This window comes from Curcuma longa, chromosome 3, assembly GCF_044706935.1.
Source record: "Curcuma longa cultivar G26 ecotype Majalengka, Jawa Barat chromosome 3, ITB_CL_G26_1.1, whole genome shotgun sequence".
NCBI lineage: Eukaryota > Viridiplantae > Streptophyta > Magnoliopsida > Zingiberales > Zingiberaceae > Curcuma > Curcuma longa.
The window spans coordinates 8,362,716-8,378,851 of record NC_133863.1 but is presented as its reverse complement, the minus strand read 5'-3'; the positions used below and the strand labels follow the sequence as shown (position 1 = coordinate 8,378,851).

General features: G+C 38.4%; 4 protein-coding genes across 4 annotated transcripts; 3 read left to right on the top strand and 1 right to left on the bottom strand.

Moving 5' to 3' along the window:
• Positions 1–743: 743 nt before the first annotated feature.
• Positions 744–4,756, top strand: LOC141824885 (xylose isomerase-like). Its single transcript, XM_074712222.1, has 20 exons — positions 744–839; positions 915–1,019; positions 1,136–1,210; positions 1,300–1,429; positions 1,635–1,726; positions 2,090–2,140; positions 2,326–2,405; positions 2,490–2,544; positions 2,610–2,711; positions 2,883–2,934; positions 3,131–3,176; positions 3,253–3,308; positions 3,394–3,445; positions 3,536–3,615; positions 3,720–3,790; positions 4,017–4,057; positions 4,135–4,234; positions 4,303–4,374; positions 4,451–4,528; positions 4,721–4,756. Exons 1-20 carry the CDS (start codon positions 783–785, stop codon positions 4,754–4,756), a joined length of 1,431 nt encoding a protein of 476 aa, XP_074568323.1. The 5' UTR covers positions 744–782.
• A 549-nt stretch (positions 4,757–5,305) lies between these two features.
• On the top strand, positions 5,306–7,128 carry LOC141825704 (cocosin 1-like). The gene is made up of 4 exons (XM_074713088.1): positions 5,306–5,645; positions 5,759–6,036; positions 6,135–6,626; positions 6,733–7,128. The coding sequence occupies exons 1-4, from the start codon at positions 5,306–5,308 to the stop codon at positions 7,126–7,128; spliced, it is 1,506 nt and encodes a 501-aa protein (XP_074569189.1).
• A 934-nt stretch (positions 7,129–8,062) lies between these two features.
• Positions 8,063–12,136, top strand: LOC141824884 (sodium/hydrogen exchanger 1-like). The gene is made up of 14 exons (XM_074712221.1): positions 8,063–8,291; positions 8,410–8,528; positions 9,155–9,252; positions 9,515–9,574; positions 9,670–9,716; positions 9,795–9,989; positions 10,087–10,133; positions 10,237–10,303; positions 10,407–10,507; positions 10,651–10,752; positions 10,961–11,099; positions 11,174–11,236; positions 11,505–11,588; positions 11,781–12,136. The coding sequence occupies exons 1-14, from the start codon at positions 8,112–8,114 to the stop codon at positions 12,105–12,107; spliced, it is 1,629 nt and encodes a 542-aa protein (XP_074568322.1). The 5' UTR covers positions 8,063–8,111; the 3' UTR covers positions 12,108–12,136.
• A 441-nt stretch (positions 12,137–12,577) lies between these two features.
• On the bottom strand, positions 12,578–14,461 carry LOC141823609 (cocosin 1-like). Its single transcript, XM_074710898.1, has 4 exons — positions 14,131–14,461; positions 13,735–14,012; positions 13,135–13,626; positions 12,578–13,018 (listed from the first exon to the last, which is right to left on the bottom strand). The coding sequence occupies exons 1-4, from the start codon at positions 14,459–14,461 to the stop codon at positions 12,578–12,580; spliced, it is 1,542 nt and encodes a 513-aa protein (XP_074566999.1).
• Positions 14,462–16,136: the final 1,675 nt, after the last annotated feature.

Below are 16,136 nucleotides of genomic sequence, written 5' to 3'. Positions count from 1 at the left end.
ACATCTATTTTTTATAATATTATTGGAGTAAAAGTATTTTGGATAGAAGAAATATATTAAGATGCCTTTTTCATATTTTTTTGAAGGAAAAACTGCATTTTGATTAAAAAATACAACATACAAATAAGTTGAGTTATTTATTTATTTATTAACCATAGAAGTAATATCTATTTATCAATAATTGTTTGGTCTTGTAAACTCTCAATTAAGTAAAAGTTTTAAGAATATAATTGATTTATTGTTCATGGATAAGAAAGAGCTTTCAAACGAGCATATATATATATATATATATTTATATATATATATATATATATATATATATATATATATATATATATATAATCCTTTTTTGACCATTTAAATCGTTTAAATACAGCATATAATCCTCTACCATAATCTCAACTTAATTTATGCTAAAAGAGTAGAGTTTTTGAAATTTTGATGTTGTTTTGACCAATATGGAAGTTTTTAAATTTTGATGATAAACTTTGACAAAAAAAATTCTTGTTCGTTTCCTTTTTTGTTGGAATTGATAAGAATTAAATCTCTCAATCCATTTTCCACTATAAATAGCCCTAGCGATGCTTCACTTTTCCACAAATATCATCAATCGCTTTGCGGCTGAAGAAGAAGCGACGAAGACGGATTGGTGATCGGCTTTGAGTTGGTAATCTCTATTCATTTTTTAGTATATTTGTTTTGTTTTTTTTTTTTTGATCGCTCGAAGCTAAATTTTCTCAGTTTCTTCCAAAGTTTGTTCCTTTTTAGGCATTTTGTGCAACATGAAATTCAAGGGGAGTCTGCTGCTGTTGCCATTGACTCTTGTTCTTTCTGTCGTTGTAAGTGATCTCACGCTTCTTCTTTTCTCTCCATTTGTTGCAATGGATGCTCGTGTAATGTTTGTTGGTTTGCAGATTGCTGAAATCCCCAAAACATGCCCAGCCAATCGCGAGGTCAAGTGCGATGGCGATGGCTGGGAAGGGGAATTCTTCCCTGGCATCTCAAAAATTAAGTATGAGGTGATATTTCACAAGCTAATGCTTCACTCTCATTGAAATGCAGTGTGCTAACGTTTTGGTCCTTACATTGATTATTTTGTTAGATTTTCTTATGAATGATTGTTTTGTTTCGACAGGGTCCATCTAGCAAGAATCCACTTTCGTTTAAGTGGTACAATGCTGAGGAGGAGATTCTTGGGAAGAAAATGAAGGTTTGATGATAGCTTGTTCCTTTTTGAGATTGGTTTAGGTTTCCTTTTTTGATGATAGCTTTTCTTTTAAACAAAAATTGTTGTTGTAGGATTGGTTTCGGTTTAGTGTCGCCTTTTGGCATACGTTTCGAGGGACTGGTGCTGATCCTTTTGGTGCCCCAACAAAATCCTGGCCATGGGAGGATGGTACAAACTCACTAGAGATGGCCAAAAGGAGAAGTAAGCTAGCATTTCTTGATTCTTATTGTTGTAATCCTTTCAGTTTTATTTGAAACTTATGATAATTCATGTTCTAGTATGGATTCATTATTCTTTAGGCATATTTTTAACTAAATATGATGCAACCGAATGCTACCAAAATATTTCAAAATAGATAATTCGTGTTAGTTCAATAAACCTATGACATATATGCATCTAAATACAGTGAGAGCACACTTTGAGTTCTCGGAGAAGCTTGGTGTTGACAAATGGTGTTTCCATGATAGAGATATTGCTCCAGATGGTAAAACGTTGACAGTAAGTTCATGTTGTTCTTTTTTAACCGTTTAATTTCTTTATTATGATTAGTATTAGCAGAGGTATATATGAAGTGGAGTTCATATATGATCATTAACTTTTCATAATCACAATTAACTTATAAATGAATCTAGCTATATTAACATCAATATTTGTTAGAAGCTTTGCCATTCATATCAACTCATGCTAGAATTTGATGCTAGTTATCATTAATTATTTCTAATATTTTTGAATATTTACCCTTCAAGAGATGTTAACACTTTGTAATTTCTTTATTTTCTTTTTATTTTTAATTTAGATCAATGGTTTAGAGGCAATTTGATACTTCCCTTCACCTAATCTATGGGGAATTTTGTTTCACAGGAAACAAATGCAAACTTGGATGCAGTGGTAGCTCTTGCGAAAGAACTCCAGGTGAATTAGCATTCTATTGCCATTTTGTAAATTATCGCAAGACTTGCACTACATTACCAAAATGTAATTTAATTTTTCTGAATTAATAAATTCAGAGATAGCTCATAATTTAATGTTGCTTTTCGGTTTAACTAATAATTAACAAATCCTGTGATTATAATTTCCTTCAAATGAATATAATATAGGAGAGGACAAAAATCACACCATTGTGGGGCACAGCACAACTCTTCTTGCATCCTCGCTATATGCATGGAGCTGCTACAAGGTTTTGTCACTTCATTTTTTGTTTCATTGTAATACTACCATACTATATGATCCTGTAACCTGAGTTATGTACATTGATATGCAGCTCAGAAGTTGGAGTTTATGCTTATGCAGCTGCTCAAGTCAAAAAGGCAATGGAGGTGAGTTTAGCAGATCTCTCTCTCTTTATTTTATCTCCGGTCTGTTAAAATCTGTATTCTTACAGGTAACACACTACTTAGGAGGAGAGAACTACGTATTTTGGGGTGGACGTGAAGGTTATCAAACTCTTCTCAACACCGATATGGGAAGAGAGCTTGATCACTTGGTACTGCTAATTAGTATATTTAAGTCAATTAATGCGATTTGTTTTGGATTTTCATATTTCTGTTGAGGGGCATGTCAAAATTCATCTTTTGATGCATTTCATATCCGTAGATTTTCTGCATATGATAAAGTGTTAGTGTCATATATAAAACTAATGTTTGCAAATATACAGGCAAGTTTTCTTCAAGCTGCTGTCAATTATAAAAAGAAGATTGGATTTAATGGTAATTAATTTTCAACTCATTCTTCTGCAAAAAATTTGTTAAACGGGTATTTAATGAATCAAACAGTGAAGAGATGGAAGAACATAGAAAGATTTCCACATTGCTTATTTTACATTATATGATCTCCTTGAGTGATGCCCCTTTGTGTATGATCTTATGATACTTTTATTATAAATATTTTCCCCCTGCATTCCAGGAACATTGCTGATAGAACCAAAACCTCAAGAACCCACTAAGCATCAGTACGTACTGCAACTAAAGGTTATACCACGATGATCTTCATTGTCATCTGTTCTAACATGGCTTTTGCTGTGACAGGTATGATTGGGATGCTGCAACTGCCTTCGCTTTCCTTCAAAAATATGGCCTTTCAGGTATTTATTTAACTATTGAGATCAGACTCTTGTATAGTTTCTATACGATTCTTTAGATCATGACGGTAACTTAACTATGATGTAGGGGAGTTCAAGTTGAATATTGAATGTAACCATGCCACTTTATCTGGTCATAGGTGTGTTCTTTAAAATATTAGTTCAACTTGATGTCTGGAGCAAATTCTGCTTGATCTCTTTTGCAAAATTTGATAGCATGATTCATGCAGCTGTCACCATGAGCTTGAAACTGCAAGAATAAATGGATTGCTCGGAAATATTGATGCAAATACTGGTGATCCGCAGATTGGTACATGCTTTTTCCTAAAGCAAAATGAAAGTTGAAACAAACTTAACTGCTTTTCGCGCTGCAGAGAGTAAATAATAATGTGTTGCACACTATTCTTGGCATAGGTTGGGACACTGATCAGTTTCTCACAGATATTGGAGAGGCAACCCTTGTCATGCTCAGTGTTGTGAGAAATGTAAGTTGGTTTAATTTGCAAAAAAGGTGGGAAATCTCATACATATTAAACTTCATCAAGAAGAAACTTATTTGAGAAAATAAGGTGGCAAACCCATATTCATTAAAGTTATTATGGATGTGTTAACTATGAACTTAAATAATTGATTAGTCAAGCACTTGCTTATGACTAATGACTTCTACCTTTTCACATTTGCACATTGAATTATAATTTTATGACTTGGCAGGGAGGAATCGCACCTGGTGGATTTAACTTCGATGCAAAATTGTCAGTTCCTTTACTTCATTCCGTTAACTCTATTTGATGCTTAGCAATATGAATTATATTGTTATGACATGGTTCAGGAGGAGAGAGAGCACTGATGTCGAGGACTTGTTCATAGCTCATATTTCTGGAATGGATACACTTGCTCGAGGGCTTCGAAATGCAGCCAAACTAATCGAGGTAAAATGAGTATTCAAATTCATGCGAGATCACTCAGAGATGTATTGAGTGTGCTTTCCTAATTCTAGGATGGTTCTCTCGCTGAGCTTGTTCGTAAACGCTACCAAAGCTTTGACACTGAACTTGGGGCTTTGATCGAGGTACATTCACTTATCAATCCCATTATAAACTACATGATCAAATAACAAATCATAATCTCATAATCTTTGAATGCAGTCTGGTAAGGCAGATTTTGAGACACTTGAAAAGAAGGCAATTGAATGGGGTGAACCATCTGTGGCCTCTGGGAAACAGGTGATGATTATGTGGCCATATATTACCTAATTTTCGAATAAATCCTATGGAGAAATCCCAATAACAGCTGAAAGATGATCCAAACTGGATTCGACAGATAAATTTGGGTCCTCCATAAGATTTGTATTCCTATTTTTCCATGCCTTGATGAGTTTGTAAACTCGATGTTATTTTGTGTCTCTTTCGATGCAGGAACTAGCGGAGATGATATTCCAATCCGTATTATAGAGCCATAGAAGTTTGAGATCGTCTTGAATAACATTTGATGTAAATGGTCGAGATGCAGGAACTCGCAATGATGATATTCCAATCCCTGTTTTAGAATCGTTGAAGTTTGAGATTGCTCAAAAAACGTTAAACATTTGATGTAACTGGTTGACAATCCTAAAGATGTTATTTTAGTACTAGTATTTCAATAAAATTAGTGTTTGGCAAGCATGTTGTTGAGACTAACACAACTTGACGATGACGACAGACTAATGTTAGTGCAAGTTGGTAACAGTAACTAACAAGACAAACTAAATATATGATTTCAAGCTTGGCAAGGAAACTTAGCTTCTTGGGTGAAGTAAGTTTTATTTTCTGTTGCTCACATGTTGTTTGCAGTATTGTGAGGTTGAGCTTCTCAACTGATGCACATTGTCTGCTCCTCACCAAACCATTCCACTTGTCCAAAACTCATAACCATCCACCAACCTCTTCATCTCTTTTTAGCCTATAAATACCCCTGAGGCCTCCTTCCTTGATCTCCATCACAGCACATTGAATCACTCGCCAATGGCTAACTCCATAGCTCTCTTGTTTCTCTCCCTCGCTCTTTGCTTTCTCCTCCCTAGCCCCTCTCTCGCCCAATTCGGCTTCGGCCAGCAGGGCTTCGGCCAGCCGTGGTTGAGTCAACGTCGTCTTGGCTACCGGAGCCAATGCCAGCTTGAGCGCCTCGCCGCCCTCGAACCCACGCGTCGAGTGCCGTCGGAGGCTGGCTTCACCGAGTACTTTGACCAATTCCACGAGCAGTTGCAGTGTGCCGGCGTAGTCGCCTACCGTCGCACCATTCAACCGAGAGGCCTCGTCTTGCCTTACTACTCCGATGCCCCTAGACTCGTCTACATAGTCCAAGGTAAGCGATCGATATTCATTATCTTCTTTTTTACAAGCTAAGTATTATTAACTATGGCATTCAATTGTCGCGCGTCCTTCAATTCCTAGCTCATTGATAGTATATACGTGCAGGTAGGGGTATCTCTGGAACGGTGATTCCTGGTTGCCCAGAGTCATTCCAATCTCTACGACAAGGCTTTGAGCAACAATGGGAAGAGGAAGTGGAAAGCCAGAGCCAGCAGCGTTTCAGGGACGAGCACCAAAGGGTTCAATTCTTCCGCGAGGGCGATGTTCTCGCATATCCTGCCGGCGTCGCTAATTGGGTCTACAATAACGGTGAAGTTCCTATCGTAGCAATCGCTGTCGCCGACACAAGCAGCAATGCCAACCAACTCGACCGCCAACACAGAGTCAGTTCAATTCAAATTAGTATAGTACTTAATTATTCAGTAATTTCTAATAAAACATTCATCAGCTAATTGATTGATTTACATGTGCGCGCATTTAGCAATTTCTATTGGCGGGCAGAGAGAGACAATCCCAAGAGCAAATCGCACAGGCAGAAGAGAGATTCCAGCAACAGAAGGGTAATAACCTCCTGAGCGGCTTCGAACTCGAGCTTCTGGCTGAGGCTCTGGGAGTCGACAAGGAAGTCGTGAGGAAGATTCAAAATCTAAACGACAACAGAGGTGACATTGTTCGCGTGGAGAAAGGGCTACAGATGTTGGAACCACAGAGGCATGCTGAGCAGGAAGTTCAAGAGCAAGAGAGAGAGGAAAGAGAAGAGACGACGCAGGAGAGGAGCTGGGGATCATCATGCGAACGTAGTAATGGATTGGAAGAAACTTACTGCACCCTCAAGAACAGACAAAACATTGCCAATCCCACTCTTGCCGACTACTACAACCCACGCGCTGGAAGACTCACTAGCCTCAACGTCCAAAAGCTTCCCATCCTTCGGTTCATCCAACTCAGTGCCGAAAGAGGAGTTCTTCGACGGGTAATATCTTCGATCATTCACATCGATATATATATCGTTATTTTACAAGTATAAACATTAATTAAATAAATACTGACATTTTCTCGATCGATCTATTCATATGCAGAATGCAATTCAACCACCTCACTGGAATATCAATGCTCACAGTATCATGTATGTGGTAAGGGGAAGTGGTCGCTTGCAGGTGGTCGGCCACCAAGGTCGAACCGTGTTCGACGGTGAGCTCCGTCAAGGACAACTGTTGGTGATCCCACAACAGCACATAGTGATCAAGAAGGCACAGAGCGAGCAATTCGAGTGGATCTCATTCAAGACCAATGAGAATGCGTTGGTGAGCCATATCGTGGGTAAAACATCTGTTCTTCGAGGAATTCCGGTGGAGGTGCTGATGAACTCCTACCGCGTCTCGAGAGAGGAAGCCAGAAGGCTCAAGTTCAACAGAGGAAATGAAATAGCAATCTTCAGTCCTCGACAGGAGAAGGAAGATCGAGCTGCTGCGTAACCTATCTACTGTAGAGTGTCACAGAATAAATAATCAAGGCTAGCTAGCTCTAATGGAATAATAATAAAGGCTATCTAGTATCAAATAAAGCCTTGCATGTAGTTTTGGCTCTCAAAATCAAATAAATAAAGCTACATGCGCCGGGGGATCCATTTTGGTGCAACTCAACTACAACACACATCTCATCGATCTTTGGTACAATTAAGTCAACGCGGACAACATCCACAACTCCTTTGAAGCAGTTAAAGCTCCAGTGTTTTTTTTTTTTTTAAATTAGACTGGAGAATAGTTTTTCTTTTGGTGTAGTAATTCAGATCTCAGCTTGTGGAGACAGATGCCATGTTACTCTCCTCTCCTTCTGTACTTGACGAGGGAGATCTCTTTGTTCTTCACATGATGCATCTTGAAGGAGAAATTAAATTATTAGGGAAATCAATTATATTATATTTGTTTGCAGTCATGGCAGTCATGATGGAGACTGAGAATAATAATAAAAGAGTAGTGAGAGGAGTGAATTGATTCGTATTATAGTAAGAACTAAGAAATCGAGATGTTTATGAAATTCATGGAGCATTTTGAAAACTATCCTTAATTTTAGTCAAATTAAACTTTTTTTTTTAAATTTGGTGCAGCAAGGACGCGAACGAAGTATTTAGCCCGTCGCCTCCCGTTCTTCTTCAAAAGTCTCCATATTCGCCTGTTGCCCGATCGAACGCCGGCGATCTTCTTTCTTTTTCGCCTTCTTTGCTAGATTTCCGCTCCAAAAAGCCGCCTTTTTTTAGCTCTTTCCTTTTTTGCCGGAAATTTCGCCCCCCAAAAGCTTTTTTTTTTTTTCTGCATTCTTGATTTAGCCTCCGGTTCCGTGGAAAGCGCGCCAAGAGGCAAGAGGTCGCGTCTAGACTCCTCGGAGACGTGATCCACCCCGCTGCAATTTTTCTCAATCGTTGCCTTGCTTTTGAGCCTCTCTCTCGATTTCTGGTTTCATGGCGCTGGGCTTGGTCGCGCATCACCTCGCTCGCCCGGGCATACTGTCGGCGACGTCGGACCACGCTTCCGTCGTGTCCATCAATATCTTCGTCGCGCTGCTCTGCGGATGCATCGTCATCGGGCACCTTCTGGAGGAGAGCCGATGGATAAACGAGTCGATCACCGCCCTTGTGATCGTGAGTTCCCTTCGCCATTTGTTCTCTCTCTGTCGAATAAAGTATTCATTTTTTCGATCCGGCCTCGGAAGAATAGGGTTCCTTAGTCCCCTCTTCGTTGTTTCTTCTGCTGGTCCAGGGAGTTTGCACGGGGGCCGTCATTCTGCTGACGACCAAAGGGAAGAGCTCGCACATCTTCGTGTTTAGCGAAGATCTCTTCTTCATCTACCTTCTCCCTCCCATTATATTCAATGCCGGGTTTTGTTTTTCACTCTCATTTATTTATTCTAAATAGGAAAAAGAGGGCATATATCGTTAATGTTCTTTGAACGGTTACCATTTTGGTTATGCGTTAGATTGCAAAACCGAGGATTTTAGCTACTGTCTAGAACATAAACTTCTTGTTTGGATCATCCTTTTAATCCTGTGCTTGACATATTGATAAGGCCCAATTGAGTTATTTTTCATCTTGCACATGATTCATTGGACATGGTATTGAGTAAGATTTGCTGTTTGGTTCTTGAGTGATTATTTGATGCCAGCTACATATATACGACGAGGAACACAATGTTATTAAGTGGATTGATCTTCTACTTACTATGGCTAAAAAATGAATAGAGATTATGAATAAAATATGATTGACAAAGTGAACCGATATAAAATAATTGTTTTCGATGGTGTTTTTATCCTACTTCTGCTAAATTCTTAGTGTTTTCACAGTTGAGCTGATAGCTAACATTGTCAACATGTTTCCGTTCTAAATTCATTAACAATATACCATTTATCGTTTGACATCTGAGACTGTGATTTCCTTGTAGCCAGAAAATATCTTCTGTAACTGATATAGCTTGAGACTGACTTGTTGAAATTTTCTTGATTTCCAGCTTCCAAGTAAAAAAGAAACAATTCTTCCGCAACTTCATGACAATCATGTTGTTCGGTGCAATTGGGACATTAATCTCGTTTTTCATAATTTCCTTTGGTAAGTTCTCAGGGTCATGTCACAAGATGCCTACTATGTGAATCCTAAGTTTCCAGAACATCTTCGTCATGTGTATTCTTTTGTTTCAGAGTTGGAATATGCAAAGCTCTTCTTTTAACAAAAGTGTATTGCCCTGTGAAAAAGAGATCTTCGAGATTTCTTTCCAAGTGCACAACACTGGATAGCAGTGTTAATCATGCCTATTGGTTCAGTCTTTTATGTTGCATAATATATATTTTTCTTCCTTTGGTGGTAAACACAGGAGCAGTTGCATTGTTCCAGAAAATGGATATTGGCTCATTGGATATCGGAGACTTTCTTGGTATTTGTTTTTCCTTATTCACACATATCTTTGCTTTCCCTATATCCTAGTGATCTTTCTCATTCTGATTTGTTCCTTTGCTTTTGTTGATGCAGCAATAGGTGCCATATTTTCTGCCACGGATTCTGTCTGCACCTTGCAGGTAATGAAGGCTTCTGGATTCATTAGTTCTAGCTGAATAAGGTAAATACTCAACACACAAAATTTTCCTCTGAAACAGATTCTTAATCAAGATGAAACACCTCTATTATATAGCTTGGTATTTGGCGAAGGAGTTGTTAATGATGCTACATCCGTCGTGCTCTTTAACGCAATTCAGAACTTTGATCTTGTTCACATCGATGCCATAATCATATTGAAATTTGTGGCAAACTTTGGATATCTGTTTCTCACCAGCACCCTCCTTGGAGCTTTTGTATGATATTACTTCATGCATTTCACTACTAGTTCGATATTTTTGTAGATATATATCATCTTGTATGATCTAAAAATATTTAATCTATTAATTTCAGGGTGGACTGCTAAGTGCTTACATCATCAAGAAATTGTACATTGGGAGGTTAGTCGATGAACTTACCCCTGTAGGCATACTTTAGTTAATAGTTCTGCTCTAAATTGAAATTTTAAGAATTGAAATAATCTTTATTCATTTTCCTTCCCAGACATTCTACTGATAGAGAAGTTGCTCTTATGATGCTCATGGCGTACTTGTCATATATGTTGGCAGAAGTGAGATGCATCTTTAATTGCATGAAACAAGTTCTTAAAATCTCGAGTAGATGGTTTAATTTGTAGAGTTGTTTATGTTCTCAGGCTTTGTTTTATGTTGCAGTTGTTGGATCTAAGCGGCATCCTCACAGTATTCTTCTGTGGGATAGTCATGTCACACTATACCTGGCATAATGTCACAGAGGGCTCCAGAATTACTACCAAGTGTGTTACAAATGATCTTAATGCCTCTATTTGGTCTTTAATTTGTTGATTAACTCAGTTTCTAAGCATCCCATCGATCAAATAGAGTCCGAGTCCACTAATTATTCTCCATCTCTCTTTGCTTTCCTTTCTTGCAACTCCAGGCACACATTTGCCACATTATCCTTCATTGCAGAAACCTTTTTATTTCTTTATGTCGGAATGGATGCGTTGGACATCGAAAAATGGAGGTTTGTTAGTAGCAGGTATGGTTTGGAAAAGAAGTATTGCATTGTATGCGTCTTGATATGAAACACTCGCATGAAATTTTTAGAACTCATGATAAAACCATAAACACCTATAAGTACTAATACAGGACTAAATCTACTACACCTCATGCCTAATAACATTTCTGATTCTCGTTCCTCTTACTAATATTGATTATAAAGAAACATTCATGTGCCTTTTTTGCAGCCCTGGGAAATCAGTTCAGATCAGCTCGATCTTGTTAGGGCTAGTTTTGGTTGGTCGAGCTGCTTTTGTATTTCCACTCTCATTTCTATCCAACCTAACAAAGAAATCTCCAGACGAGAGAATCATTTTTAAACAGCAAGTAAGTGCACATATAATCATTCTCACTAAGTTCATCAGATTGATTCAGTAATAGATTCACACAAATTTAGACAGGTTACGATATGGTGGGCAGGTCTCATGAGAGGTGCAGTGTCCATAGCACTTGCTTACAATCAGGTTATCAAATTTGAAGTTTTTTTCACAATAGATCTATTAATATTAAAAAAGGAGGCAGAGATGCTTTCCCTGATTCATTATATGTCCAGTTCAATCAAAATACTAATGTTTCTTGATAATACATTTCTTGACATTCAACTGATGTTTAGCATGAATTTTTTGTCACCCTGCAGTTCTTATGATAATCTAATTCAGATAGATGATTTGAAAGATGAACACATCTCCAATTTTCAAATTCTGATAATATATATATCTATTGAACTTACAGTTTGCAAGATCTGGACACACTCAACTGCGAGGAAATGCAATTATGATCACTAGCACTATCTCTGTTGTGCTCTTCAGCACTGTGGTAAGTCTTTGTGTTTGCTGAAGTAGGAAATATGTAAAGATTCCTGTTATGTTTGCCACCTTCTGAATTCGAATTTACCATAATGTTCAAGCTAAATAAATAAACAAGCTGGTGATTATCAAATGCTATAAGCAGTTCTTTTTCTGGAGTGAAATTTCTGATTGTTTTACTAGCTTAAATGATGCCTCGTAGGTTTTTGGATTGATGACGAAGCCGCTCTTGAGGTTCTTATTGCCACATAGCGCAAAGCACTTCAGCAGCATGTCCTCTGATCAATCAACCCCCAAATCTCTCCTATGGCCGCTCATGGAGAATGGACAGGCCTTGGAAGATGAAATAGGGGAACATATAGCTCGGCCATACAATCTTAGATTGCTCCTCACAAAACCAACTCATAGGGTTCATCACTATTGGCGGAAGTTCGATGATGCATTCATGCGTCCAGTTTTTGGCGGGCGAGGTTTTGTTCCATCTGTTTCTGGCTCTACTACTGTGCAGAGCCTCAATGGCTGGAGTTAAATAAATAGGAGAATAGAGAATAAAAACAACCTGGGAATTCTTTGCTCGTTGTACAATCATCAATTTACAATCTCAGTTTTTGATGCCTGATGATACGACAAGTCAAGTCGGCTGATCTTGTATAGGTTCATCTACTGTAAAACTCTTAGTTGAGTAATTCATGTACGCATTTGGTTGATAGTGTTAAAAGTATATGATGCTAATACAGATCATATAATATGGTTCAGTGATTCCCACTTGTATTTCATTGTTCCCTAATAGTGGAACTTTTGCAGAAGAATCACAAAATTTGAAGAAGAATAAGCAGCAGCACACAACTTTTGCAAGATAGAACGATAAACAGAAATAACAAGAGCAATGCAGGAGGTAAAAGTGCATAATTAAAGTCCAGCGTTTGACTTTTTATTTATTTGACTAAAGTGCCAGAACTACAAGGAAGGCTTTATTATTCAACCTTAATTATAGCTTTATTAGGCCATAAAAACTCCGGTGATCAACTCCTTAACACTGTTGAGTACGCTACCCTGCTGCTGTTCTCTTTCTTGTCGAGGACTGAAGATTGCTATTTCATTTCCTCTGTTGAACTTGAGCCTTCTGGCTTCCTCTCTCGAGACGCGGTAGGAGTTCATCAGCACCTCCACCGGAATTCCTCGAAGAACAGATGTTTTACCCACAATATGGCTCACCAACGCATTCTCATTGGTCTTGAATGAGATCCACTCGAATTGCTCGCTCTGTGCCTTCTTGATTACGATGTGCTGTTGTGGGATCACCAACAGTTGTCCTTGACGGAGCTCACCGTCGAACACGGTTCGACCTTGGTGGCCGACCACCTGCAGGCGACCACTTCCCCTTACCACATACATGATACTGTGAGCATTGATATTCCAGTGAGGTGGTTGAATTGCATTCTGCATAGATCGATGAAAAGATCGATCCAGAAAATGTCAGTATTTATTTAATCAATGTTTATACTTGTAAAGTAACGATATATATATATATCGATGTGAATGATCGAAGATATTACCCGTCGAAGAACTCCTCTTTCGGCACTGAGTTGGATGAACCGAAGGATGGGAAGCTTTTGGACGTTGAGGCTAGTGAGTCTTCCAGCGCGTGGGTTGTAGTAGTCGGCAAGAGTGGGATTGGCAATGTTTTGTCTGTTCTTGAGGGTGCAGTAAGTTTCTTCCAATCCATTACTACGTTCGCATGATGATCCCCAGCTCCTCTCCTGCGTCGTCTCTTCTCTTTCCTCTCTCTCTTGCTCTTGAGCTTCCTGCTCAGCATGCCTCTGTGGTTCCAACATCTGTAGCCCTTTCTCCACGTGAACAATGTCACCTCTGTTGTCGTTTAGATTTTGAATCTTCCTCACGACTTCCTTGTCGACTCCCATAGCCTCAGCCAGAAGCTCGAGTTCGAAGCCGCTCAGGAGGTTATTACCCTTCTGTTGCTGGAATCTCTCTTCTGCCTGTGCGATTTGCTCTTGGGATTGTCTCTCTCTGCCGGCCAATAGAAATTGCTAAACGCGCGGACACATAAATATAATTAATTAATTAGCTGATCGATGCATGTTTTATTAGAAATTAGTGAATGAATTAATTACTATACGAATTTGAATTGAACTGACTCTGTGTTGGCGATCGAGTTGGTTGGCATTGCTGCTTGTGTCGGCGACAGTGATAGCTACGATAGGAACTTCACCGTTATTGTAGACCCAATTAGCGACGCCGGCAGGATATGCCAGAACATCGCCCTCACGGAAGAATTGAACCCTTTGGTGCTCGTCCCTGAAACGCTGCTGGCTCTGGCTTTCCACTTCCTCTTCCCATTGTTGCTCAAAGCCTTGTCGTAGAGATTGGAATGACTCTGGGCAACCAGGAATCACCGTTCCAGAGATACCCCTACCTGCACGTATATACTATCAATGAGCTAGGAATTGAAGGACGCGCGACAATTGAATGCCATCATAATTAATAATACTTGTAAAAAAAGAAGATAATGAATATCGATCGATCGATCGCACCTTGGACTATGTAGACGAGTCTAGGGGCATCGGAGTAGTACGGCAAGACTAGTCCTCTCGGTTGAATGGTGCGACGGTAGGCGACTACGCCGGCACACTGCAACTGCTCGTGGAATTGGTCAAAGTACTCGGTGAAGCCAGCCTCCGACGGCACTCGACGCGTGGGTTCGAGGGCAGCGAGGCGCTCGAGCTGGCATTGGCTCCGGTAGCCAAGACGACGTTGACTCAACCACGGCTGGCCGAAGCTGAAGCCGAATTGGGCGAGAGAGGGAGCAGGGAGGAGAAAGCAAAGAGCGAGGGAGAGAAACAAGAGAGCTATGGAGTTAGCCATTGGCGAGTGATTCAATGTGCTGTGATGGAGATTAAGGAAAGAGGCCTCGAGGCTATTTATAGGCTAAAAAGAGATGAAGAAGTTGTTGGATGGTTATGGGTTTTGGACAAATGGAATGGTTTGGTGAGGAGCAGACAATGTGCATCAGTTGAGAAGCTCAACCTCACACTACTGTGAACAACGTGTGAGCAACAACAAATAAAACTTACTTCACCCAAGAAGCTAGTTAAGTTACTTCACGACCCGAAGACCTCCATTCCTATATGAAATTAGTTTTCTTGTTTGGATAATATTTATTCTACATTAAAATCTATAAATAATATCTAACAAGAATATACAGGCTGTGCCAACATAAATATGCTAATATTTTATTTAATGATGTAGAAAATATTCAATCTCAAAATCTGACTCAACCATACCATGACATGATTGACAACTGACCTCATGTAGATAATGAAATGAACAATGTTGAAATAACAAAATGTATAAGTAGTCAACTATGCAAACAACACAAATTTAATGAACTCTGTAGAAACCATCTTCGTAACTATCGCTGAATATCTCTGAACAATCGTCTAACTTTATTGATCAAATTTTGAAAATTACCTCAAGTCTGTGAATCTGGAGATCAAAGGGAAAAAGAAAGTGAGCACAAAGTGTAAAATAGAGATACGATAGACGTGCATGAAGAATAGTATTAAAGAAGGCAACACCATCAATTATCATTTATCTTTTTCATATCATTCGTCTTTTATTTCTTTTTTAATTAATATCATCAATTTTCATTATGGTCTTATTTTATTGATCAACTGCACTCAATATATGATTTCTTGAGTGGGTAAACGACATACAATCTATTCATCTAGAATGTGACACCAACTTTAAGTAAAGGGGAATAACCTACATTTTACTTAATACAAACATATCATGTATAAATGAAAAATAACAATGTGTGTGACTTGCAACCCACTTGAAAGAAATGCATTGTATAATACAGTGAATGACCTGCAATCCACCGTAACGAAATTGCATCATAAATATGCATCTATACATACATAAATTGTGTGAACGACCCGCAATCCACCCGAAAAATATCTCACATGAAAATAGGATGGACGACCTGCAATCCATCCCATGAGATGTCTCACATAAGAATAGGGTGAACGACCTGCAATCCACCATGTGAGAAAAATTTATCTCAATTTGTTCGAAGTTTAGGCACGCGTCGAAAGATTCGAAAACTCTTTTAAATTGCAGAATAAAGAGTTCTATATTTATAGAGTTATTTTCCTCATTACTCTGATATAATTAATCTTAGATTTTTTATAACAAATAGAATTGAGTTTCATGACATGAAGGGTATATTCACTTTTTAATTAACTTGGTTGGGAAGTCATATACTTCCTGTGAGCATTGAGCCAAAATTCACTCATATAGTTATATTACTTATTTCAGTTATACGAACTGTAAGAACATAATTTATTAATTATATTCATCCCCTCTTATTTTATATTCTCATCATAACTTAAATTATCTCTTTCTTTTCCATTATTAATTCTTAAAAAAACAACCATAAATACCATAAGAAAAGCAAACAACATGCATGATAAAAATCAACCATACGGATAACAAAAAAAACATGTCATCTGTTAATATTTGCTAATAGAATGAATTT